We start from the raw sequence: 27,944 nt of genomic DNA, 5'->3' as shown, positions 1-27,944 counted from the left end.
ATTGACATAGACGTACATTGACATCACTTCACACATAAAAAACCTAACTAATATGTGGCCATGCTGAAGGAATAACAGTTTTTCTGCATAGTCAGCCTACACTGCTTATCTGATGAAGATTATTTCCACAGTAGGCATTCTATTTTTTGGAGAGGGCATGGACAGTAGCTTAATATGGACTAAAATACAGTCTGTGCATTTTCTGATTGTGCTTACAACAAACTCATAGAGTATTTAAAGCAAACAATTTATTTGAATTTCAGCTGCGTTGTTGGAATAAAAATCTGCATCTTTCCATAGTATATAAGTGAAGGGAGTTGTGGGTTTACAGATACGTGTGTATATGTATATATATTTAAACTTTTTGCAATACACAGTACAAATGGTGTCATAAGGACAGACCAGAGGGAAAGGGGTATACTGGTGGTTATGTCATACAGCTCAGCTGATGCTGTGCATATGCAAACAAAGGCAAGACAGTTGACCTGGCCAAAAAATCAGAATCACACGAGTGGACTTGTGTGATGAAAAAGTTGGCATCAGGAAGAAGAGCAGTTCAAGAAACAAGGCTGAATTCCCAGATCAATTAAGTCTTCAGGGTTACATTTTAAAATATTATATTTATGAGTGGCATTTATCTATGAAAGTTTATAAACAATGTCCTGAAATTAATAAAATTAAGACCAGGAACAAAATTAAATAAAACATACAAAGGGGTGCAAATCTCTACATAGATGTCAATGTGCGAGTAGTTTAAGCAAAGAGGTTACAAATAAGGAAACAGCTGTCAAAACAGGAGGGAAAGAGCTGTAAGTGACAATGAAGATCTTGACTTCGAAACTAAATGTGGCAATCAGTGTAAAAAGTACACCAATTGGTGAGGCCACCCCTCAAATCCTGTGTTCAGTTTTGGGCACCTCACTCCAAGAAGGACATGGAGGTGCTGAGTGAGTCCAAAGAAGGGTAACAAAGCTGGTTAAGGGTCTGGAGCACAAGCACTATGAGGAGCAGCTGATGGAGCTGGGGTTGTTTAGCCTGGAGAGAAAAAAAGGCTCAGGGAACCTGAGACCTTGCTCTCTACAACGACCTGAAAGAAGGCTGTAGTGAGGTGTGGGTCAGTCAATAGGACAAGCAGAAATGGCCTCAAGTCATGCTGAGGAGTTTTAGAATGGATATTAGGAAAACCGCTTCACCGAAAGGGCGGTCAAGCATTGGAGCAGTCTGCCCAAGGAAGGGGTGGAATTACTGTCCCTGGAGGTGTTCAAAAACCATGTAGATGTGGCACTTAGGGACATGGTTTAGTGGTGGACTTGGCAGTGCTGGGTTAACAGTTGGACTTAATGGTCTTAAGGGTCTTTTGCAACCTACATGATTGTATGACAAATAAATACTCATGCCAGATCAAATGGCACCATTGTAGACAATTATGTGCAGTCAGTAATACAGTAATCACTCATTTCCACAACACAGAATTAAAAAAATTAATTCGTTACACAGTAGCTGCAAGGAAGAACCAAATGAATCGTAATAATTTTTTATGCTATTTAAAATGTTGCATAAACAATTAGACTTGCAAAATAAATAGTATGTAAATGCAAACCAGTATTTGTAGATTTTTAATTTTCTCACACTGCAATTTCTAAAATCAATACATTCTTAAAGATATTGCAAAGATCTCTTAATGTGAGTAAGAAAAAGTAAAACAGAATAGTAAAACAGGTTCACTTTCTTTTTTTAGTAATCTGAGTACAGTAATTCACAAATAATGAAAAAATAATAGTTAAGAAATTGATATCTTTACTTTTAAGAATACCACAGAGAATGGTATTTGCTCCTCTGAAAAACAGTGATTTTTTTTAAATGGCAGCAAATAAACATGCAAACTAGTTCTTGCACACTGAGAGCTACCTACAAAGGTTCTGAAAATTGCCTTGGAGTCAGGAGTGTAACACAGAATAATATCTAGTACCTACTAGTATACCTGTAGTTCAGTCTCTCAAGTGTTGCTATCACAAACACTTATCACTCCTAACTTTAATATGCTTTCAAACTTAGGATAAAATGTCACGCTACTTTTTAGAGAAACTGCAACTAACACCGTCTTGTGGTTTTGGGAAGGATAAGGAGGCCTGGAATGGTTTATTTTTTAGAAGATCATGCTGGGCTAACTTACACAAAAATTAATTATCCTTTTTTGTTCATGGTACAAGCAACTTTGGCACAAAGTCCCTTAGTTCCTTCTCTTTTTTTTTCTTTTTTTTAAATTCTGAGATAATGACAGAGTAAAAGTGCATCACTACAGACTGATTCTATCTTTGGCATTTATTAATTTATTGAAAGTTGAAATGATATGTCAATTGCAATAGCAATTTGGTGACCTGAACACCTCTCTAGGAACTTAAATGAGTCTACAAATTCATTTAGCACTGTTCGTTTAGAACATTATCAGCTGTTTCCCTTTTTCACTGCTTATGACTGATAGCAGTAAGCTATTACCAGTTTTTGAATATAGCAAGTAATAGAGCCATCTTACAGTACTACTTTTAGAACAGCCATCTACTTTTAGAACAGAAATCTAAAAAGGACTCTATGTTATTACTTTCCTGAACACAAAACAATTATTATTACTAACTCTGAATACTAATACTTCTGGGTTTTTTTTAAAGAAACATCACTCAATTTGTATTTATATTCAAATAATTTGAAACGTGCATACTTTTGAAATCTCCATCCCCAAATGTCAATGGATAGGCTCCTGGCTTTTCAATCTTGTACATTTCCTCTATAAAAAGGATTTTACAATCATTTATTGTGTCTTCTGGGCCTCTGAAAAACAAGAAGAATAAAAAGTACATTCAGCTTAGTTCCTCAGACCTAGATTCTGTACTTTATGAATTCTAAGCAATAAGAAAAATATAAGTAGTATTTTTTTCATCATTGATAGGATACTTTATTTCAATTCACATACAAAAATCAGTCTAGTACTGTAACTTCTAAGAAAAAAATAAAGCACATATGTAGGGTATGCTTAAAGAAAAGACTACTCCATTACCCTCAGACTGTCTGGCAGCTGAGTATGTCCTTACATAATGGCTTAATTCCACTTGTAAAACCTCAGAATGTTTTTTTGGCTGAACACAGTAGACCAGACGAAAGTGTATCTTTTGGAATACAGCATTTCAAATGTTATTATAAACATTTAGTGTCAGAAATAAACCAGAAATGTGACTTACAAGACAGATCATAATCAAACTCACAGAGCAAGAAAAGCAACAGAAAGTTTAAAAAGCCCTTCTATGACTTGTAACTGTTTTGGAAACCTAAAACTCAATTCTGGAAAGCCGCATACCCTACCATACTGAATTATGTACTGTTAGAAGTCCTGCTAATGTCAGGTTTCAGTGCAAAATCTGCTAACCATATCTCAGTGATTAGTAGTAACAACTACTCCAAGACCCTGCAACACCAGTGCCAAAAGACTTCTAGAGAAGGATCAAAAAATATTAAATGTAAAGATTTTTGCCTCCTCTTATTAAAATATCTTTGTATCTACACAAATTCTAATTCAAATGTAAACATATGTAGGAAGAAATGTCTATAAAGACACTGACAGCTGTAAAGCACTCCCTTTTCCTCCCTCCTTAGGATGATACTGTGCTTTCTTCAACTGCCTGTTCTCCTAACACTTTCCATTTACTTCCTAATCTAAAACTAAGCAGGAATTTTCAGTATAACAACACTGGATATCTGTAAGAAACAATCACAGAGGTGACTTGAAAAGCCTTTGGAAGAAAGTCAGCCAGGTGGCATATCCCCATAAAAAAGGTCTAGGCTGTAAAACGAAATCAAACTATAGACAGGTAGGGAAACAAGGTATTAGATTAATATTCAATAATTCATATTCAACTCAAACAACAGAACATCTCCAGAAACATCAGGCTTCAGTTTGGGAGTTCACTTGCTCCCAACACTTCCCTTGTGCTGACTCCCAGTTCTTGGACTCTGACACATGATAACCTAACTAAGGCAGGAAAAAACTAAGCCAGGGGAAAAAACCACAGGCACAAAACCTGTAAGCACTTTGTGCTGGCCCTGAGCACTGCCGTATTTAGGTCGCCATGGAACTGGGGTTGAGAGGACTCTTGGTGTCTTGATTGACTGTAATTGTCTTTTAAGAGCACCAACAGCTGTTTACTTAGGCACTTCTATTTATTTTGACCCTTTTTTTCCCTGTGGTTTTGGAGGAAGAACATTAACCATTGTTGGTCACGTTCATAAACAGCAAATGCTAGCAAATTTCAAATATTTGGGCTATTTGAACAAATGCTGCATCAATGCAAATGCATCCATCAGATAAAGAGTTTGCTTCCCTGACCAGGAAAATCACTTATTTAAGCTAATCTTCATTTGCACCCTAAGGGGGCACTACTTTACAGTGGTTCTGGCCATTGTGGGTAATACCTCTCAGATTTAGCATGCAAAGACACTTTGAATTATCCACAACACATACTCCATAATTTACAGTCATAAATACACATTCAATAAATTCAAATATAGAAAGGACAAGTTGTAAATATAATCTTTAGCAGAAAAACTAAATCAACAAATACACAGACTGAGCTTCTCAAAACATCAATGTTTCCCAGGTTATATTCTGTACCTTGGAGAGTCTTTTATTAAATATCATATATTTTTTGTTATTTCTCAATTATTTAAAGTTAAAAACAAAACAAAACACACTCCTTGGCACTCTTTAATGCCACAAATCTATGTTAGAACCTTCCTTTGTTGTAACACTGCTTGACTACCTACCCAGCTTGATTCCTCTAGGACTTATTTCTAACAGAACTCAAGGTGGTGAATCTAATTTAAAATAAAATTACAGAATTATGCCTTCTTTCATATAATTAAAATGCAATTTTATACTCAGTGTAGCAGCTAAAACCATGACTTTACCTATGTCAAGGGATGGGTACTGATATTCTCTAATTACAGTAAATTTCAGACAAATTTCAGAATATTTTCATTAATTTTTGCATTCTGCAAACATCAAATGCATGTAATCTATAACCACTATCCCTATTATGAGCAAAACCGCATCTAGAAAAACTTGCAATATTTTCTCTCATGTCTAATGGTTTAGAGCGGTTTAACTTCAATTTGCCCCCCTTTTCTTCCTGTGTTTTCCACAGAAAACTAACAAGTAGTTATCAAGAAAAGTTTATCATCACCTGTAATTCTCTGCATGCAGTTCATGGTCAACAAGGAGGGTGGCAAAACACCATACAGCTGCAGCCAAAATTTTACAGACACTCGTGTTACTGCTATCCACATCTTTGGGAAACAAGCCAAACCTGAGCTCAGCAGAACATTTATTAGGAGTAAGTTCCACTGCCAATTTGAACTATTAAAATTACTTTTAATGGCAAGGATTATCACATTGTTTTCTTAAAATATACCATGAAAATATTTATAAGTTGGTTCAATTATGTAAGTGTTACAAAAGGCAACACAGCAAAAAGTTTTTGTGAAGTATGCAGAAGCACAGACTCTTGTTATCAACTTTACTATAAATATCATCTAAAAAAAGTTATCTCAACCTCAAAATGTTGAGGAGCAATATACTTTTTTAATACAGCAACTGCTCTAATTAATACTAGGAAACACAGAACTCTTAAAATAACAATAAAAAAAATTTCAGTTGAATGGCACTAACAATTGGTAGCATATTTTTCTTTCATAGCACTGCAATCCTACTGACTAGCAATACTATTCCTGTATCTAGGTAGTACTGATTAAACAGATGGAATTCCTCATTTCTCTATCCCATACTATGTCATGGTAGACATTCCTTCTCTTTTTGTCCTGTATTTTTCTTTTGGGATAAGGGCATTCAGAAAGCAACTTTCAGACTAAGTTTTTCCTAAAGTATATTCAGTATTTGAACCAGAGAAAACATTTTATTTTCTATTATAAGTTACACTAGAAGCAAGCAAATACTACTATCAAATAACGTTACAAAGCTGGTATGTTCCATCAAACATCACAGCTATATATCTGTAACTACAGAGGAAGATTAACTACCATTGTGAAAAATCATGGCTAATAATAAATGGTTAAGCCTCACCAAAGCTAAAAAATTCTATTCAGCTGGTTACTCTTAAAAGACTAATTCTTCTGCTGCACTACACATACAACAGCTTTAATAATGACCAGGCTATGTATCATCTGATTTTCAAATTACGGTTATCTAATAAAATTGTGATTATATTACACTGTCAAACATAGACAAGAAGTATAACCTTTACTCATTTCTTCACCTTACCATACCAAAAATAACAGTATACATTATGCAGAGTATTTCAAGTAAGTACACTAAATCCTTTAGAAGAATTAAAACCCAAAACAGACTCAGACTCTTCAATACAACAGAATTCCTAACACAAGCCTAACACATTGGTTAGTCACAGCCAGAGAGAAATCTTCAACTGAACCTTCTTATATTTGGACTTTCCCCCCACACACTTCCTCTTTCTTCATGTTGCCAAATGCTTTAAACACACAAAATCACAGTTTATTAGATGTGTGACAACTGGGCATTATCCCAGATATTTCAAAGGTCAGCTTTCCAGAAAATAAAAGCAGCTGGACAGTTACATAAGAACTTTATCAGTTCTTATTGTCTGAGAGATTCAATTACAATTGTCAGATCTCTGTCTGGAATTCTTTGGTTTTACCACTTTACCATAATGAAATCACAAAAAAAATATTTCAACACACAGGAAGAGTCAAAATACAACGCTGAATAAAAAGAGGGGAGCAATTACTAGAAAATATACAGAAAAGTTATATTCACACTAAGAATTACAAGGAAAAGTGTCTAATGACAATTTATCTTAAGGCCCCCTAAGAGCAAAACCTCACTCGCACTAAGTCATGTTTACCAGAGACAACTAATTCATTATCAGCCTCTATGGTGATTGTCAAGAGGTACTGTCCAGGTCAGTAGAAACAGCCACAGAATATACCCTACAAGAATATAATGTCAGCTACGCTCTCCAAATGTTCAAATACAGTTAACAAACAATATAAAGATCAAAACAGGACCAGATTTCCTACGACTTGCAGTGTCTATCTTTTTATATGCAACACTTTGTTTACATCCCATGGTCAATCAGCCTCTATTCCGATTTGCGAAGTTTCCAGCACAGTTTTCCTTCTGCATTATCAAACAACAGTTGAATGACTTGTTCAAAAAAATACACAATCTTTTCAATATCAGCATTCAAAATGCTTGTTAGAACTTCAAATATCATCTCCTTAGAAGCAGTTGAGCTGCTGGAGTCCATGTCTAGTGTACATACCAATCAACAGCATTACATTGCACCTTTACAATTCGTGCCTTCACATTTAACAGCTGCATGAACTCGAATCCTGAAATCCTCAATATACACTTCGTAAAGTGAGGACTGATTTTTATAAACATTTTTCTTTGCCTTTGAAACTAGAGAAACTGTGTTCCTGAACTGAGCTTATGAACAATTGTTTATCAAATTTATAAAAATATTAGGCTAGAGAATCAAATATGTTCTATTGCAACAAATCAGCTCTATAGAAAAAAAAGAACTATGTTGTGATGTTAATTCATCATATTCACTCTAAGTTACTATCAGTCAAAAGAATACTTCGAAATTAAAGCAAATGTATGTAACAGCATGCATATTTCAAAAGATGTTAAAAGGAGACGATCTCAACCTGATATAAAATATTGCAATGTGAAGATTACTACTTGTTGCTTTACATTTAAACAATAACTGTAACTTTGACAAAACTGTAATTTCAACAAACTGCAAACACCAATTGTCTACAAAAATGGAACAAAGGCTAAAACATACTCATAAAACAATTATGACTCTCACCAAACATGACTAGAGATTTGATTTTAAACAGGCTTGCTTCAAAGGTGACTTACAAAATCTTCCCACATGAAGACAGTACACTACATTGATACTTTGACCAAATTCTGCTAGGTTACACAATTACATAGAGGTTCTTTTATTTTTGATTGTACACATGCAGAAAAAACAGACAATATTTTCAAGATTTTTTCAAATATTCCACACCCATTTGCTTTATCATGAAAATAAAAATACACAGTTACAAAATGGGACAGTAGTAGCTCTGCTTTTAATTCAAGTTTTCTTTTGTTACACAAGCCACTATAAAGACAAAGACACAGAACAACTTCTAAACTACGCGAAGAGTTACTACTACTCTCTCAACATACATAACACTAGTATTTAAACAACAAAAAATATTAAAAAAATATTTTCTAGGATATGTTGAAGACCTTACCATCAAAAGTTTCATAATCTAATATTAATTTTTAAGGTCTTTAAGACCAAAACACACACTGCTAACTCCCAAACCTACAAATTCATACTGTGGATATACACACAACACAGGTAGGATATTGCTTTTTTTCATCTCAGTAGTAGGTGTGATGCTTGATGCATTTACAAAACAATGTATTATAGTTCATGATGCCAGACTCTGAAAGCACAGACTTGGATGCAGGAATAACCCTTTTTTCCTTAGCCTGGGATCTGTAAAGCAGGTGACCCTTGGAGTAGCTGGGGAAAGCACTGGCCTGAGAGAACAGTCGGCAACACTGTCAGAGCCTCATTGACTCCAAGCCCCACACTACGAACAGAGATGAGACGGAGCCTCGGGAGGGTGGCCCTGTCCGTGGTGCTGCAGAAACGCCCTTGTCCACTCCCAGACCTCCCTATGCCATCACCCAACTGCTCCCTTCCTGTACTCAGGATCAAGGCACTACCACAAACGTTCAGTTGGCATCCATGGCCTCCAAATCCAAGTTCAAACCCACAGATGTTAACACCTGAACAGCCAAGAAGAACCAGGTAAAAAGAGCTGGTTGAAGACTCACAAAGATGGTATCCCAAAGGCTTCATATACGAAAAACAAAGCTACAGGAGCTGTCCTCGGCATCACAGAGCATGGTCTAAGCTCAGTACACTTCTCTGTGTTTGTGGACTGAACTGCAACACACAGAACAATGCAGAGTCTGTTCCAGACATTATTCCAGGCGTCTGGACTACTCAATAAGCTCTTTCACATCAGGAAAAAGCAGAGCTACAAACAGGTGATTCTTAGGAGAAGAGGTTAAAAGCTCCTACACAGATTTTTTCAGAGAGTAGATGCAGCACACATGCATCACGAGCTTCCACAATCACTTCAGAGATCTGCTTAGAAAAATCCTACTAGATACCATATAGAGAAGGGTCCAGTAGAGACAGTTGATATTTAAGGATCACCCCCTCCAAGCTCAAAAATGGTCTATCACCATGTGCAGGAAATCAAAGGCAGCAGGAAGCCTGCAGAGATGAGTAAGGAGCTCCCATACCAACCTGAGATATAAAAAGGAAAGGTGTAAGAGATGGAAGTCAGGACAGCTGACCCAAGGCAGGGGGAGGTACAGAGTTCCTGTCTTACCGTGTAGGCATAGGGTTGAGAAAGCCAAGGTCTACTTTGACTTGAATCTGGTAAGAGATGTGAAGGGCAATAAATAAAAACAGGAAAGGAAAACTACAGAAAATGTGAGCCCACTGCTAAATATAGAAGGGCCCTTGATGACAATAAACAGAAAAAGCCAAGGTACTCAGCCCTTTCTTTGCCTTAATTGTTTACTTCTAAGACCAATGTTCAGAAATCCAAGGACACTGAGACTAGAAGGAATGCCCAGAGCAAGGAAGAATTAGCCCCAGTGAAGGATTAGGTTATGGAGCACTTACTGGAGAGCAGCTTGGTAGATATAGACCTTGAGGAACATAAAAACAACAACCATAATCCAGCTATCTGCCCTTGCAAGCACAGAAGGCCCACAGCCTCCTGGACTACATTAGGAGCAGCACTGCCAGCAGGCACAGCGAAGCTGAATGTTCCTCACAACTTAGCACTGGTTAGGCCAAGCCTAGGATCCCCAGGGAACATAGACATGGGATTATATGAGCGGTTCTAGAAAAGGACATAAAAATTATTAGGGAACTGGAAAATCTTTGATACAAGATGTTTACTCTGGAGAATAGAAAACCTGTGTGTGGATGGCTCGCACCCATGTATAAACAGGGAGCCAGACTCCTCTAAATAGTGCCCTCTGCTAGGAGAAGAGGTACAGACATATGAAACATGTATTTTGTGTAGCCAGAGTGAATTTTATTTTTATGGTGACTGTTCAGGGAGCTTGTTGAGTCTCTACTCATAAAGATATTCAAAACTCAACTCGGTATAGTTCTAAGCAGTCTGCTCCAGTTGATCCTGCTTCAACAATCTCAGGAGCTCTTTTCCATCCTCCATGATTCTTTTAAATGTATACATATATTTCAACACTATTCCTTGTGTTTTTTTTTATTTTCATGATGCTTTCCCTAATACTGTGCTCATCACCCACCCAACCACTGTTTGCCTTTTTGCACTTCAGTTTGTTTCTTCTGTTCTTCCTCTTCTCTTTGGAATTACTTTCCTCAGTGGGAAGAAATTAAGCTTCAAAACATTTCAAAATATCACCCCCCTAGAAAGCAAGTCAAAAGACTCTGTGGTTCCAAGTCTGCATGTTTATTACAGAAAGGACACTGTTACAAATACTGAAGATACAGTTTATGTTCTGGGAAACCAAAGAAGACCCTCAAGATCCAAGTCAACCCACTCTTCACTTTCAAAATACACCTTAGAATAATTATTTAGGAAATAGTGGTTAGGAAATCCAAAACATTTTAAATTTTAACACTTGGTGCTTTTCCTTTTTTGTTGTTTTGTTAAAGCAATTAATGCTTTAACAAGTATTTGAAAATTTAAGCTTTTAAATGCAATCCAAAGAACCAATTTTCTGCCCCTCTGTGAAATTCACTCCAGTTTATGAGTCTCTTTTGTGTGTTGAGGTAAGGAGGGGGGGTGCTTTTTTGAGTGGGTGGGTGGAATCTAGTATTCTTGATGAAGCTTAAATAATGCTTACTAACTGAGAACAAATCACTTTCCCCAATTTTCCTCCCTTTTATACAACCTGAATACTGTTCGTCTTCATTACATAGTGGCTCCTGTTCACTTTGCTATTTTATCAACACCCACAGATCCTTCTCCTCAGAGCCACTTCCTAACCAACACTGCTTGCAAAGGGCTCTGCCTTCCCAGGTGCAAGAAAATTCTGCATTTATCCACCTTTACCTTCTTGAGTCTCCTGTCATCCATTCCTCCTGACCGTTCAGGTCTCTCTGACTTGCAGTACCCTCAAATTTCGATCAATTTAGTGTGTCTGCACGCTTGTCAAGAGTGACCTGCATTGCCACTGTCACACTGTTGCTTAAGATACTGAGCAGCACAGGTCCCAGGATACATCCCCGCAGTTCCCTGCTTGTTATCACTTTCCAGATAGTGTAACCACTATCCTCTGAGCAAGATCATTCAATCTTTTGTTTTTTTCTAAACCCACCTAGTTGCCCATCCACTCAGATGACTACAAGAACTGTCAGACTGGGACGGGATACTATGGGACACAGAAAAAAGATATTTTACATGTTGAAGTAAATTACATCTTTTGATCTCCCCTTGGCCACAGAAATAATAATTTTATCACAAAAGGCAGACAAGCTTGTAAGGAATGATTTTATGTTGGAAAAAATTCTACTCTGGCTATTCCAAATGATCTCCACTTGGCCAGCACTTCCAAGAGGACTGTCCCCTCTTTTCCACAGACTGAAATAAGGCTAACTGGCCTTCTTTTAAAATGGATGCAATATTTGCCTTTCTCCAGTTGTCACGGACAAAAATCAAAGTGGTATTAAAAGTCAAATGTCTGTTGACACAAGCTGTGCAATTAACCAGATTTTGATCCACAGGATTTGCCTGCTCCTTTTCCTTGGAGAGATTTGTCCTCCAGGTCTTACCATTTCGCCAGCAGGACTAAGATCTCATGTGACCGGGCTACTCAGCATGAGAGATAAACCTTTTCTGTAAGGCAGAGTTGGTTTGCAACTCAAATTTTAAAATTCTAAGACAAAAGAACAGTACATTCATAGTCCAAAAGACTAAACATTAATTACAAGCACCTTACTTACCTCCTTTTTGGGAAAGTAAACTGAAACAATGAAATATCGGTTTCTCCATAATGCCAGTTAAGAACAGGCAGTGTGTGGGGAAAGAGCACAAAGGACAAATCAATTACTTTTTATATTCTCTCTATAAGAATCTGGAAGAGGGAAGTATTAAGATAAAATATTTCTTCCATACAAGAAAAACAATTATGGACAAGCAATCTTAAAACAGTAATCCTTCAACTCCTCTCTACTCAATGGAACCTCCTGAAGATTTGTCCTCATTAAGGCAACAAAATGAAGCATGGAAAGAAAAAAAGTGCATGGAGGAATAGTTATGATCTGTGCAGGATCTGTCCATCATAAAAATTCAAGGACAGTTTGTAAAATGGAAATTTTTGTCCAAAGGGAAAGGAGAAAGAAGAAACATGAAAAGGATATCTACAATAACAAGTTGGCCAAATATTTTTCAAAATGTACTCTTTCAGTTCATAGAATCAGAGAGTGGTTAGGTTGCAAAGGACCTTAAGGATCACCTAATTCCAACCTCACTGCCAGGGGTATAGATGCCTTCCACTGGACCTGGTTGCTCAGAGCCCCATCCAACCTGGCCTCAAACACTTCTACGCATGAGGAATCCACAGCTTCTCCTGACAACCTGTTCCAGTGTCTCACCACCCTCACCCTACAGAGCTTCTTTCTAATATCAAATCTAAAACTACCACACTTCAGTTTGAAGCCCCATTGTTCTGTCACTACATGCTCTTGTAAAAAGTCCCTCTCCATCTTTTTTGTAGGCTTCCCTCAGGTCCTGGAAGGCTGCAATTAGCTCACCCCTAAGCCTTTTCTTTTCCAGACTGAACAATCCCAATTCTCTCAATATTTCCTCATAGAAGAGGTGTTCCAACCCTCTAACTATCTTGGTGGCCTCCTCTGGACTTGCTTCAACAAGTCTATGTCTTTCCTGTGCTGGATGCAGTGCTCCAGGTGGACCCTGGAACTGGATGCAGTGCTCCAGGTGGACCCTGGAACTGGATGCAGTGCTCCAGGTGGGGTCTCACCAGAGCAGAGTAGAGGGACAGAATCACATCCCTCATGACTACTCACTGTGCCACGCTGCTTTTGATGCAGTCCAGGATACAATTGGCTTTCTGGGCTGTGAGCCCACACTGCTGGCTCATGATCAGCCTGTCATCCACCAGCATGCCCAAGTCCTTCTTGGCAGAGCTGCTCTTGATCTTTCATCCCCCGGCCTGTATTGATACTGGGGGTTTGACGTTATAGGTGCTGAACCAAGGTACTGTATCTCATTTATGACCTTAGAAAAGAGGACAATTACCACAGGGAGTAGTCACAAGATTCACTGTCCATGTTCTCTTTATGAGCTGTTCTCAGTCAAATATTGTTCTTCTGTCTCACATTTGATGGAAATAATACGACCTGAACACTAACCTTTCTCCCATCCCAGTGAACAGCCTTCCTCTAGAACCCAGAGGCTGACACTGCATCCCAATACCTCCTGGGCATTTTGTCTTATACACCTGAATCATTCTATGATTCTATGAATCATTAATAGAAAGCACTTTACACAAAGTCTTCTTAATAATATTCTGTCCTCATGCCCATTGTATCTTTTAATTCTTTACTGTTCCTCAAAACTGAAGCAAAGTCAGAAACCTAATCTGGAATTTAACAGTTTGATTTTCACACTCCACTAGAGCAAACATGAGTTCTTTTGTCCAACAGGGTAATTAAGTGGTACCCAAAATATTATTCATGTTGTCAAAAGTCATTCCTGTTAAGAGTTGTGAGATTATTACCTAAGGCTGCATATCACAATAAGAGCCATCTCTAGCGGTAGAGTCGAGGGAAAGCAGTACAAAGAAATGCTTAAGGATTTCTAAGCATCACCAATACAGAATCACCACGAAAAATCCCAGGAGGATTCTTGGCCAATGAGAATCTACCTTGGTTTGAAATACTTGTGTTGATTCAAAAGGAGGTCTCTTCTTCAAAGGAGGTGACCAGCTCCACTGAAGTCACAAAAAGAGGAAAGAGGGAGACACAAATTCACCCTTTCAGAAGTTTTGTTGCTTAGAAGAAATACGCTGCTTTTACATCTGTGCAAGAAAGCTGCAGGCAGGGTCTTTGGCAATTAAAATTCTTATTATTAGGATACCTGCTGATACAGTATGACAGTTATTTTAAAAAATGGGTCCAAGTAAATCTTGTTTATATTTCACACAGCATCAAAACAATATCTCCCCAGATCAACCAGCAACAGTCAAAGACATTACAATAAAATAATATATATTTTATACAATAAAATAAATAAACTGGGAAGTTATTATGGATAGAAGATCATGCAAGCATTAGTAAGGCATAAACCACATTGAAAAAAATTCCAGGCTTAAAGAGGAAACACTCTATGAGAACTAGACTATTGGGCACCTACCAAAGTAGGACAACAACAACTGTGACATCATGATGATTATCACAATATATACTGAGGGGGATAGGAAGTGCTGTACTGGTTTTTTTCTAAGTGTCAAAACAAGGTACAATACACTTTTTTTTTACTAGCTAGACAGAAATTCACGGAGGCACAAGTACTCTTGAAATTATACAAAAAACCAATAGAAGGCTTGTTTCATTGTTAGTTCAGTACTCTGTGTAAAGTGTTTCATTTCTGTGCTTTTGTAAAGCTATAAAAACAAATACATGTGTAACTTACAAAACCCAGAAGTTCAATATAAATGTACAATCTTGTCCAAAAGAAGTAAAAGGAGCAGCTAAGAGTAAATCTGTACAGGTAGTAGAAAGATAATTTAAAAATATCACACTGCATTCTGAGAACAAAACATGTTGGATGTGAATAAAGAGAGTACTGAGAAGAAAAACATGAATGCATCCCACAAAAAAAAGATTAAAAAAGAGAAAGACAAACAGGTTACAAGAAAAATATAAGAATATTTAAAAATTGAGATAAATTAATCTGGAAACAAAATAATACTTTCTTTTAGGGAGCAGGAAGCCTCACACAAAAACCTGCAGAACTAAAAGATGACAAACACAACATGAAAATTTAAGATCCTTCCTATTATTACATTCCCTTATGGCTGCTTAGGAAAAGACCTCAAATTCATTAAATACTCACTCATGCAAAGACAAAAATTCTGTTTACTCCACAGAATTTATACCTGCATTCTTGTGTATCTCCAAAGGCTTAAGCAAAGTACAAGTCTTGGTATTGACAGAGTCCTTGCTAAACTCAAACTTTGAAAGGCTGACTGAAGAAAACTAAGAGCTGATTTTGTCTTTCTTCAGTTCTAGCATGGAGAAAACACAGATCATCATTTTTCTACTTTGGTTCAATTTGGTGTGGTGAATTGAAACATGCCTGCTAGCTGCAATGTTAAATTGTGAGCAGTTAGCCTCACAAAGATGACAAGTCATATTATTCTGGACCACAAACAACTGCTGTCATCATGAAACAGAAGATTCTCCATAAAAAGAAAAACAGAGGATGTCCAAAAACAGAGGTGCACCTTGTCAGTTAAAATCAGTTTAGAGGTACCACAATATGGATACTTGGAGCTGAGAATCTCACATGCAGATTTTATGAACTGTAGGCATGCACACAGTCATGAGAAACCTAGCATTGTTTTCCGTGGTCAAAGCACTGCTGCTTCCACAGTATTTGTAACTGAGACACAGTAAATCCTATTTGGATAGGTTGGATAGGTTATTCTTCGCATAATGACATCTTTATCTTCCCTGTTAAGTCTCATTCCTTTCTTCGGTTATAATTTCTAATTCATATCTGTTTTCCAAAAGATGAACTAGAAGAAATGATGACAGACTGTACAGGATTTTTCCTTTGGGTTATGACTAAAACATGAGCAAAAGTAACATCTAACACACATGTGTCAAAAGGTACAGTAAAAAAATAAGTATTCATGACATGTTCTACCAGCTTCAAAGCATTACCACAAACAGCACATGTTCTTGTTATTTCCTGTGATTGTGCCAACAGCCTCATGAAATCTTTGTCAAAAGCAACCAAGATCAATAAATCAAACATTCAAATATTTCGTACAAAATTGTTTATACAAAGTCTCTTTGATGTAACACCACAAAAGGAAACAACTCCACATGACGAATATACCTGAAGCAGCCCAAAGAGCTCTGTGTCCCTTTACTGCCTGCTAAGGTTGTTCTTAAGTAGTACACAAATTACTAGTCATTAACATACAATCAATTAATCACTAACGTAGAATCACAAAAAATTCAAAATAATGTCACCTTTATTTGAGACAAGTAGTTAGTGTGAACAGTATGCCAAGAACTCATTATCAAATATCAATAATAAATTCTAGATACCAATATATTAATTATATTAGTCTAGATTAAAAGAATAACATCATTACATGATAATTCTAAAATAAATTAATGTATTTAATACTATTTATTTTATATTAATATATTAATAAACATTGAAACACAGAGATTTGTTTTTACTTTGCGAATCAACATACCTAAAACATAAAGCGATTATTGTTGCAGCATGTTCCTTACAGAACTTTATGAATAGTAGGAGATTTTTCTTGTACTTTTACTGCTATCTGAGAGGAATGACTCAGGTAGTGCAGGTGATACAGAATTATTCTTGATAAATTTAAGAAATGGTAACCTTACTTTCTGCAACTAGTTAAGTACTGCATATACAATCTACCAGCACTTAAAAGAAGCCTGAATTGCTAATTAGGAAGAAAATTTCCTGAAATACGGTTCAACTTGAAAAATGGACTTAAATTTGCCACCTAACATAGGTATTTGTCAACGGTACTTTTTCTCCAACTGCTTTCAGAGGATAATAAATACAAATATCATGGAGACCCCCACTGTACCTGTCTCAGTACTGATGGTATTTCAAGTTACCATCTTGCAATTTGAAGCATAACTATCAGTTTATTTAGATTTTAAAAAGACTACCCTATAGAGTCCCAACCAGAATTTTTCATTAGCCACCAGGTGCTTGCTCTTGCCAATATAAAGCATATTTAGATTATCCTATTTTTACTAAATGGGGAAAACTGAAAGAATCTATGCAGACAACAGTTTTAAATAATGTTACCAATAGACATTTGAACTTCATGTAAACAGCTATCTGGACAGTTCTATTTATAAAAGGTCATGAATTCCATCCCTAATTCACCAAATGCCACTAGCCCTAAATCCATTACAATGAAATTCTGCATCTCTCTAGACTGGCCTCCATTTCTTAAACTCTTCTGTTCTCCAAGTTAATTCAAAATATCTACTCAATTTTTCTAGCTTTACATTTCAAGTTCAGAGTTTTTTTGCTTTGTCTACAAAACAAGTCAATGTGCCTGCCCTACTTATTACAAGATGACCATAATGCACTGAGATTATGCAATAAAACTCCCGTAATTCTAAAATTAAAAACCATCTGTAAGGTAAAATATATGCAGGTCTCTTCCCCAGAAATGCCAAGGCAGTGGAAAGGATTCAAAGGTTTTATTTCAGAGGCAAAGACATTAAAACTTACAAACTCCTTGGTGCTGCAAGACAGCACCAGGTCTCAGCAGGAAAAGGCAAATCTGTTCCCTAAAGAGTTTTGTCATCTCTGCCCCCCCCCCAACTGTCCCTGGGCTGCAGCAGCCCTGTAGCATTTCTGTAAGCATTATATCTCTCCTCTCACATATCCGACAGAGAGGCTGAGAACTTCTCTTGGTACGCAGAGCGGGGGGAGAAAGCACTGAAACTGCCTTTGAGAAAGAGTTACCTTTAAGGCAGAAAGCCTTCCTAAGCAAAAACTCTGTCTCCTCGTAACAAAATCTTCCAGAATAAAGGCTATTCTATCCTCACACCATCCCAAAACAGATTTTCATTTACCTGCATGATTTCCCAAGTCAATGTCTTTCCTGTTTTCCAGTACTAGGTAAGATTGCATTTTTACACAAATACTGAATTAGACATGATTTATGGCGGCTTCTCTGTGCCTCTTCCCATTAACCATGTCCTACACCAAGTCTTCCTAAAGCTACAAGAGTCTCCTTTCTCATAAAGAAAACTACACTGTACACTAATAGTCCAATTCATTTTAAGGAAAACACTCATGGAACAATGATACGACTCATGAGTAAATGTGGGACATGACAACGTTTTTCTTCAGTGAAAAGAAATTTAACTTTACTTGAAATTTAATTTTAAAATCAGTTTCATTCCTAACATGTAAGTACCCACACACCTGCCTCTTCTCTAAGAATGGAGATGGTAGACTGGATCCATTTGCTTTTAGTTCTTTTGTGTCAGAAAAGGATAGTACTAAAGCAATGAGGAAGGTAATGAAAAGGAGGAGAAACATTACAGTGAATTCCTCAAGGAGACTACCAATAAAGATTGGTCATCTGTTCATCCCTAAGAAAACAATAAGGAAATCTGCAGAAGACACCGTTCCTAAAGAAATATACACAAGTTTTGGAATTAAATAGAAAAACGAAGCAAAGATACCCAGGCGAGTTCAGTCACATGAAAGCTTGCAATTTTCACATCCCACAGTTCCATGTTCTACTCATATCAGGAACTGTAATACCTCATAAATATTCTATTCTTTAAAAATGTAATTAGCCAGTTTGGTTTTACTTTGCAAATCAACATACCTGAAATATAAAGCGATTATTGTTGTTCAGAGACTTATTCAAATTGTCAGAGATATGACTGATACTCAGTGAGACCTAGGGGTTCCCAGTTATCTGAAAATTTACTGAAACCAGATTTTTCAGTTTTCAATGGAATTGAACATATAATACATACATAAATTAATATAAGTGTAAATAAAAGTGTAAATATAAAAGTATTTAAAAATACTGTTCAATCTGAATCACAAATAGTATATAAAACCTTATGGTTGCCTTCACTAAGCTCAGGAAAAGTAAAAATTCTCACTCACAGGTAAGTCTGCACACCACAAAAACTAGGCACTGCAGTTCTATAATTCAAACAGCTGTGGAATTCAATTATGACATCATTTTAATCCAGTGGTCACTCGTAGATAAAAAAACCAAACGAAACATAATTCATATGATACGTAAAGATTTTATGAGTTGGTCAAACAAATCTTACCCCAGCAGAATTTTAGCATGAACCTCTTTGTTAGTCCTTGAGATTTCTCTCAAAGAGGTAATTTCTGCATCAAACCAAAATCCTCTTTCTTCTGGTGTCTCAACATTGTAGTTAACCATCACCACATCACCCACTTTTAGTTCACTCCACTTCAGAATGGTTCTTGCTCGCGGTCGGAGATTAATGGTGTCCATTTCTATTATGCCATTTTCTGGGTACCTTGAAAAGTAGAACCAACAACAGCAATGATTATGACTCCTGTAACAGTGAAGAGAAAGTCACAGAAAACATTTTTCAGCAGCTGAAGATTTTAAATGTGCTTTGGGTATGTAAGACACATAGTATAAATCTGACCTAATATCCTTATTAAAGTATAGCTTTCATCTAAACATGTATCAAGAATTTGTCTGATCTCAGATGAGAAAAAACCGTGCCCATGAGTTTTTTTTTTTTAAAAATAAACCCAAAACAAACAAAAAAACCCAGCAAAACAACAACAAAAAATTATAATCTCTTTTTGATTGGAATGCAATTAAGTTCAAGGTTTTGACATACACAGCCCATTTGCTCCCAGTTAAGTCAATATTCCAAATAAAATTACAAAGCAAAAGTAATGAAGATTAAAATTAGGTTTTTCAACCTATGTCTAATTATTTCTAATTTAGCATTGGTTTCATGCATTTGTTCCATTTCCACTACTTCAACAAACTATTTAAGACAGCTCTTCTTAAATATCTGACCCTACAAACATATCATATCAAATTCATGTGGCAAGTATAGTTCTAGTCCACTTTCCATGCACACTGTTTAAATAAAAAGCCTAACTACAAAATGAAGTAAATGAGAAACAGAACTAAGTCTGCCAATGAACTAGCTGAACTAACAAATTTAAAGTGTTTCTCCCTCAAATTGCAAATCCAAAATATCTAGGAAGACAAACATGGGAATAATTTCCTCTCTTGACAGCACACTTCTCTTAGCAAGATGTAGTAAGGAATGCAATAAAATTGCTAGCATAAGAAAATGCTTTCTTCCTACTGTATTGGTGTATGCCATCACAGCATACATACAAAAATCAAAGAGTAATGCATAATCTCTGAAAAGCTCCAATTCCTTTCCAAGATGAAAAAGACTTATTTAGCAGAATTAACATAGTGTCATTTGACAGTACTACAACTAAAATCCCAATGCAGGGAAGAAAGCTTTTCAAATTTGAAATTTTAACTTTTCAGTTTAACACCACAGCCTTCTCATATCCTCTGAATTAAGCAACTATTCCATGATAGTAGAATCGGTATAGTTTGCACATGTGCTGGAAAAACAGCACAAATATGGACACGATGAAAATACTACTCGCAAAAAAAAAAAAATGGTGGCCTGTTACAAAAAGTTAAAAGGAAGATGCCAGACTAAAAGTCTCTCTCATACTGTGTGTAAGCAGATAAAAATTATCCATCATTTAACTAGTATTCCAGGAGTTCACAGCACAAATTGAAACAGAAAATTAAACCGAGTCTACTGCCAATAAACAAGTGCTATTAAAATTAACCATTCTCCTTCTTAACAAACACTCGTGAGGATGATGCATCCCAAATTATATTTTCATCATGCAATTACTGGCACTTAAGCGAGAACACACATGCTTTAGTTAATATACCTTTATCAAACAGCATTGTTAAATCGTAATGGCAAAAATCCTACTCTTACTAATAAAAGTATGGCTCTGCCACTTTCCAGCATGCCTCCCTGTAGTGAACAACATAATTTCAAGATCTTGGGAAAATCACACGTAATTTACAACACAAAGAAATACTAAAACTACTGTCATTAACAGCTTGAGACTGATAGACTATAGCCTGAAATCAGAATGTCTACTCCTAAACAGTTGATTGAAAGCCCACTGATGAAACTGGAGACATTTTAAACAAGTTCATTTTGCTTTGGTTTATGCCTTCTATGGAATCTAACATGCCAGTTTGCTACTACTGATATGAGGGACAAGGGGAGGGAGTGGGGAGATTTACTGATTGTTTTATTCTGTTTAAAGAAACATGAACCACAACAGTTTAAAAGCAGGTGTACCTTCAGATAAACCAACAGCCAAGTAATAAAACATATCCTGAGCTACTTACAAAAGTTAAACATTTGTGGTTTTACCTTTGTGTCATGCAGCTTTCCTTTAAGAGAATTACAATACAATTCTACTATAATAATTGGGAATACTGTAACTGTATTACCCACAAAAACATATGCTGTATTCACCTACAGGTAATAAGACAGAGCAAAAAGCAACTACAAAGATCATGTCTATTTTATTGAGTGCCTGAATAATGACATCATGTTATTATACAACAGGACACTGAAATCTTAAGACAGCTATGTTTGAGCTACTAATCAGTTCCAATAGTTTTACAATAAAACTTCCCTAAAGTTTGGAGAATACAGCAAGTAGAACACAGTAAATGAAGACTCTGTTTACTTGAACTCTGAAACAAAAATAGGGCTTAAACATCAAGCAACTAGAGAAGATAGATCAAAAATATACATCATTTATGCATACAGCAAAATGATCAAGTAAGAAGTACATATGGGATCAGCAGGATTGTAAAAATAACCAATAGACATTTTAAGAGTTTCAGTGTCACTATAAAAATATCAAAATCAAAATATGTGACTTACAAGAGTTTACATTCATATAAACTTAACTTTGATCTGAAAAATCTATTCTCTTCTAAAATTAAAATGCCTTCAGGCTCTGTTTTTCCTGGGAGACCTTTGGACAAATATTTTTTTCCCAAATTCAGATCTGTGTTATCTCTCTACCTCTATAAAACTTAGAACAGAATCTTTCCTACTGTACTGCTGAGGAACTTCAAATATTGCCATTGTTAACAATGACTCCACCTTTGTTCTTAGATGCAGCACATGAAAAAACCAAGCAAGAAAATTGTCTATCAGCAAGACTAGAACAAAGTCACTTACCAGAAGACAACCCCGAAGTCCCCTTTTACAAACAGAAAGAAACTAACTGCTTTCCAAAGAAAGAAAAGGAAGGCTGGCTTCACTGAGTGCATTCTTCCTCTAATCAGCTGGTCAGACAGATTTCATTTGTCAGATTTCACATTTCTTCTGCAAAGGGTTCCAGACACTGAATGGTTTTTACTGCTGTGCCTTCACACACAGAAATATGCTTTTATGGTTGTTGGTGAATGCTAGCAGATATTTAACCGTTCGCATTTGTCCATAACGGACACCTTGGGCAGAACAGCAGAAACAGGAATTGCCACAAGCTTTTCAGTTAGGCTCAAAATTGCAGAGTTAAACTCTTTATGCTAAGGTCAGTACCACTGCTCCTTATTATACTATGTAGACAGTACTTCCACAGTAAACTTGTCCCATCAAAAGTGTCTAATGCCCCAATTTACTTAACACGGGAAAACACACATTACAAAATGCTACTACTTTCACATTCATTTTCCCGAAGATTAACATGTCACTTGCAAAAATCACACATTAACTTAAAACCTAATCTCTGAAATACACAAGAATAACATTTAAGCATAAAATCACAAAATAAGAATATGTGGGCTTGCGTAGATAACCCAAAACATAGAGAGAATAAATATGACCTTTTAACCTCAAGAATTAGGTGAAAACCCAATTCTGGCAAACTGTAATAAAGGACTACTGTCAAACATGGATGTTTACTGAAAGTGTTTTCTTATTTACTGAGTTACTTTTAAAATCCTAAGATGCCCTCAAGACAAAACAGAAACATTTTCACAGCAAGGTTCTACTTAGACTACTGTAAATTTGGTACAGCTGAAATGAAGACTATATGACTCAATTAAACCTTTAAATTTAAAACAGCCATGGACAGTTTCTTGGTTTTCCATGTTTTTTTTATGATACTTGGCACCTATTATTAGAAAAAGGAGACATGATAATAGCAAGAATAACTGTAAGAGTTTAATGAATATTGCCAAAAAGAAGTCTATTTACCTGTAATTTTTCCCTCTGATATGTCTAACTGTAATTACTAACACTAGCATATCTAGGATTTCTTGAGATTTCCTATCAGTGTAGACAGCTTCCATAGCAAAGAATTATTCGTGAAGTAAAGATTCCAGTGTTTCTTGGCTATGGTTGGCTTTGGTCTCTAAAATACTCGAATACCAAGAGACACATTAGTATCATGTCAGAATAAACACAAATCTGCTCAATGCACTGAGAACTTGCAACATAGCATTTAATTTTCGCAGCTGTTACCAGAACAAATGGAACTGGAAAGATAAAATTATAGAAAAAAAAGACAAGCCTTGTCCATAAAAGTATGGTAAGGAATGGTAGTGTAGAAGTACAATTTCTTTAACTGCTGTTTTTCCAATATTAATAAAATTAAAGCATAATTTATCTTCCCAATCAACAAATTCAGAAAAGTCAATACACACTCTGAAATGAAAGAATAGAAGGGCAAAAACAAAAGAAGAAAGAAAAAGGAACAAAGTCCTAGAGCAGGTAAATCTGACTAAGAAGGTAGACCTGAATAAAAACTATATTCGCACCACCACCACCACTCCTTGATAATTTGCTACCTGAGGAACTAATGAGCCTAATTTTGCTGCAGTGTTTGAGAAAGCAAATATAGTGTTTCAGAAAGCACTACACTGGAAGAGTATGTAAGCCACAACTACGAATGAAGCTGTGTATTTGCACTTCCAAAAGACCAGCAGGTCTGACAATTTGTTATTGCAAGAAAAAAAAGTAATGCATTTCAAAAGACAGACTAGAGAGCATAATGAATATCAATAAAGATAAAAATCAGTCACATGAAACATAAACAAGATTTTGAAAACCTTACCTAATAACTAATAATTACACAATTAAGCAGCATAAACACTGAGAAACCATATTAATAGCCTGAAAAGAAAAATCTTACTTTCCTAATGATTTTAGTTCCGAGTATTAAGAAAAATTAACTTCTAGTCTTACACGACTGCGCTGTGTAGACAATATGGATACCCTGAAGGGAGACAACCTGGAAATAAGAGTAGCAAAACATAAGTTCAGAAGCTGTAAGAAGGAAAAAGAATGTTCAACTTTTAATACAATACTGTGATATAATGAGTTTAATTACTGTGAATGTAATAAAAAACAGGTTTACTTCACTAGGTATAACACAAGATGAGAAGTCACACAATTACCAAAAGACTTTTTTTTGAAAAACCTCTCCTCAGGGGTGCAATCCTGTGATGGTGCAAGGATTACAGCTAATTTAAGACAAATAAATAAACTGTAAGATTCAATCTCATTCTCACTGATCAAACCATTTTTTGAGAGTATCAGTTTTAAAAGAAAAAAAAAGTTTAACTGTTGACATTTTAGTTGTTCTCTCAAACAACTACAAGGACAGCAAAGCTTCCCTCCCCTTAGCTCAAATCCTTTATAAAGAGACACAAGAAACACCCAGATTTTCTCCTCAAACTGTTTCCTTTCTAGTTTGCGCAAAGTGTCTACGTCGTTACAAATCCAAGTCTTACAGTTAATGCCTGTTGTCAAAACCCTGACTACTAATACATGCTAACACTTCAACATTTTTAAACACAGATTATACAGTCAGGAAACTGCATAATGGGAGTGCAAATGGGACAAAGAACCTTACAAGGAATCAACTTCCTGAAATGAAAAGTAGTGAGCAGCCTACTCCCTCTAAATACTTTCAAGTTCGAACAAATAGGCCTATACAGCCACATTGTACTGGCACTCTTTCTAATGAGGATGTAAAGAATGAAGACTTACATCTGACAGAGCAGGTGTTCTATTATTTTAGCACTGCCTAATAATCTGTATGAGGAAAAAGTTTTGAATGAGTAAACAAACTAATCACTGATATTAGAAACTAGAAAACGAAATTACATAGGTAGGAAAGGCGCTCCAAGCAGTGATTCAGACTAATTATAAAAAAGGTTTGTTACTAATATAAGGTTAAAGAAAATACGTGTTTCCCTTGGGAAGACACTGTCTTAAAAGAAAATTCTACTTGGCAGACAGTATAGTTCTCATTCCTCTTCCTCTTCTGAAATTCTAAACTGTCCAACATGAACCAAAGGAAACAGGTGCCATAATGAAACTGTACTCTATAGCTCCCATCAATTCTTCACATTTCTAGCCATTAACTTCATATCCTTCAGAAGGAAGCTCTCCCCAGTCTACTCACTTCTATGTCTGAGACTACTGCCAGGAATCTGACAGCATACACCTTCCCAATTTGTGCTATTTCCTGTGCTTACTGTATATAAAGAAAACAGTCAAATAATTCAGTTAACCCTTGTAAACATGTTTATTTGAGAAACACATAGTATGCAAAGGATGTATTTTGGTATTTCTTCACAGAAGACAAAACAGAACTGTTCACATCATGGACTGTCACTAATGCTGCACAAAGCAGTTACCTCTCAAAGAAGCAGTGATTCTTTCTCATGTTCTGCCCCACTGGGCAAATTTATTTGATTGGATCTGTGACTTAAAACCAGTAATTTTCACTTAGTGGACACTAGTTTTTAGATACAGTTTTTTATAGTTTTTATATTAGGAAACGAGCACTTTATTGTACAGTCACACAACCACCAAACTAATTGCAACTTCACTATCAGATGTACATAGTTGGGAAGCAAAGTAAGAGAAAGAAGCAGGGGCCACCTCATCTGAGAATGGCCCATGTCATTTGGTCTCCAAAAATCAATTTATCAGTACTTTCACCTGTGCTACTTGTCAGATACATTCTATTTAATCCCAGCCTACTAACTTTATCTAAACACTTCACATTAAAAGCATCCAGAAAAACGGACCTGTTAAGCAAGTCTAACATTCAAACCATTCCTTGAGAAAGTAATAACAAGTTTAACAATATTATCCTCTTGATGATCCTTTCAGCTAGGGAGTAACTTTCAAGAGGAAAGCAATTATTTTTCAGAGTTATTTAGGTAGTACTTAGAACTTTTCTTCTCATTGTCTCAAAATATTGTGCTGTCCAATTATGAGACTGCGTCTTGCATGTTACTTACACAGCCACACAGGATGACTCTATTTTTAACCTCTGTGGCAACACAGTGAAATTCTAATTTTCTTAACATGTGAGCATGTGTATGTTTCTGTGTGTGTGTGTGTACACTTTAAATGAAAATGCGGAATTGTACACAAATACATTATTTTTCAAAGGTTAATGACAGTCTGGACTACAAATGACAAATGAAACTCAACCGAAATAGGCAAGACTTTTGGTAATGCTACTGGCTACAGCAGGACAGAGCATTTAAGAGTGCCAAGCTATCAGTCTTTCAAACAAAATCCCTGAAGAGTTTTCTTTAATTTTGTCTCCTCCCTTTATAAAACTGATGATCAGTCATACCTTAAGTCTTCACTGGGAAGTGGTTCTCCTCCCTCCCAAACATTTTTCCTCCTAAATACTTTTTTGTCTTGCATTGTTTCCCACCTGTCCAAATAAAGTTGTTGCCAGAGTTCCTATATTTGTACCATTTTCAGCTCACACAAGGACCTGTGCCCTTCACATCACTCATACATTTCAGAAGCAAATAAGCCGAAAATGGTAAAAAAGACAGCCAATCTTACAAGAGCTTCTCAGTTAGAAGCAGAAATAAAAATGAAAGCAGGAATATTGAGCTGACGGGTCAAATAATTTTCATAGTGTTTAACAGCCTTAAACCTTCCATCTCAAAATGAAAGCTACCACTGACAGACTGATAACAACTGAATTAGTTCAGTTTACACTTAGGAATACAAGAGTCAAACAGGTGTCCTGGGTCACTGTGATCAGTCTCCTTCTATTATAAGCTACCACATACACTGATATTTTCCTGGGCTCTATTTATGTTTTGAGTGTCTATAATTAATGCAGCATTTTCCACAATAATGTTTATTTTTATGACATTTTACACAGCTTATGGAAGACTGAATGGCTAATGAGGGAGACATACTGATTGAGCCTTACAGGTATGGTAATGGCATATTCTTACATTCCTTTACCTTCAAAGCAGGCTGTAATCTCTTTGGCATAAGGAACGTCTTTTTGTTAAATGGTCCATGGAGTTTAGCACACTAAGTGAATTTATTTTTGAGAACTACAGCTCCTAATAAGCAATAATATCTGATAAAAGCATACATAACATACCAAGTTTTTTATTTAGATGCAACAGTAGCAGCAACGTAAGACAGAACACACAAGCATCAGTCTTCCTAGATACCAAAGAAAGTTGATGCTGTTCTTAATCCTTCATGCTGAAAAATGAAATGGACTACCCATTGGTAATTTAATTCTTTAGGAATGCATTGCTCAGGTTTATTATGAAAACAAAATTGCCTCTGCAACTGGCATAGATTTACACACATTCTCCTCTTCCTGTTCTTCCTGTCCTACATTTCTGGCACAGGGATTAGGTGTGAATACACCACTAGCAGCAACTACCTAACAGAGTTGTCTACAAGAAACAAGTGTCAGCACACCCAGAGTGCAAACAAGAGTGTCACTCTAGGAAAGCCACATTCCTGACCATGCCTGCTTTGCCAGGCTATGTGCAACGAAGTTCACCCCATTCAAAGCTGACCGTTTTGTCTGCACAAGAGAGCTGTTGGTTCTACTCAGCTTCAAAAACCCAACAGCATACAGGTTCC

At 36.2% G+C, this 27,944-nt stretch overlaps 1 protein-coding gene across 3 annotated transcripts in view; it reads right to left on the bottom strand.

Annotated features, from left to right (window-relative positions):
• Positions 1-27,944, bottom strand: part of UHRF2 (ubiquitin like with PHD and ring finger domains 2) — an 80,495-nt gene that overhangs the window by 29,543 nt on the left and 23,008 nt on the right. For all 3 annotated transcript variants that reach the window (XM_032676834.1, XM_032676832.1, XM_032676833.1), the window contains exons 4-5: positions 19,257-19,475; positions 2,717-2,826 (exon numbers count right to left, since the gene is read on the bottom strand). In XM_032676834.1, coding sequence (XP_032532725.1) covers positions 2,717-2,826; positions 19,257-19,475 — 329 coding nt within the window. The remainder of the gene's footprint in view (positions 1-2,716; positions 2,827-19,256; positions 19,476-27,944) is intronic.

This window comes from Chiroxiphia lanceolata, chromosome Z, assembly GCF_009829145.1.
Source record: "Chiroxiphia lanceolata isolate bChiLan1 chromosome Z, bChiLan1.pri, whole genome shotgun sequence".
Classification (NCBI taxonomy): Eukaryota; Metazoa; Chordata; class Aves; order Passeriformes; family Pipridae; genus Chiroxiphia; species Chiroxiphia lanceolata.
Note: the sequence above shows the minus strand (reverse complement) of the source record. Positions and strands in the feature narration are given on the sequence as shown.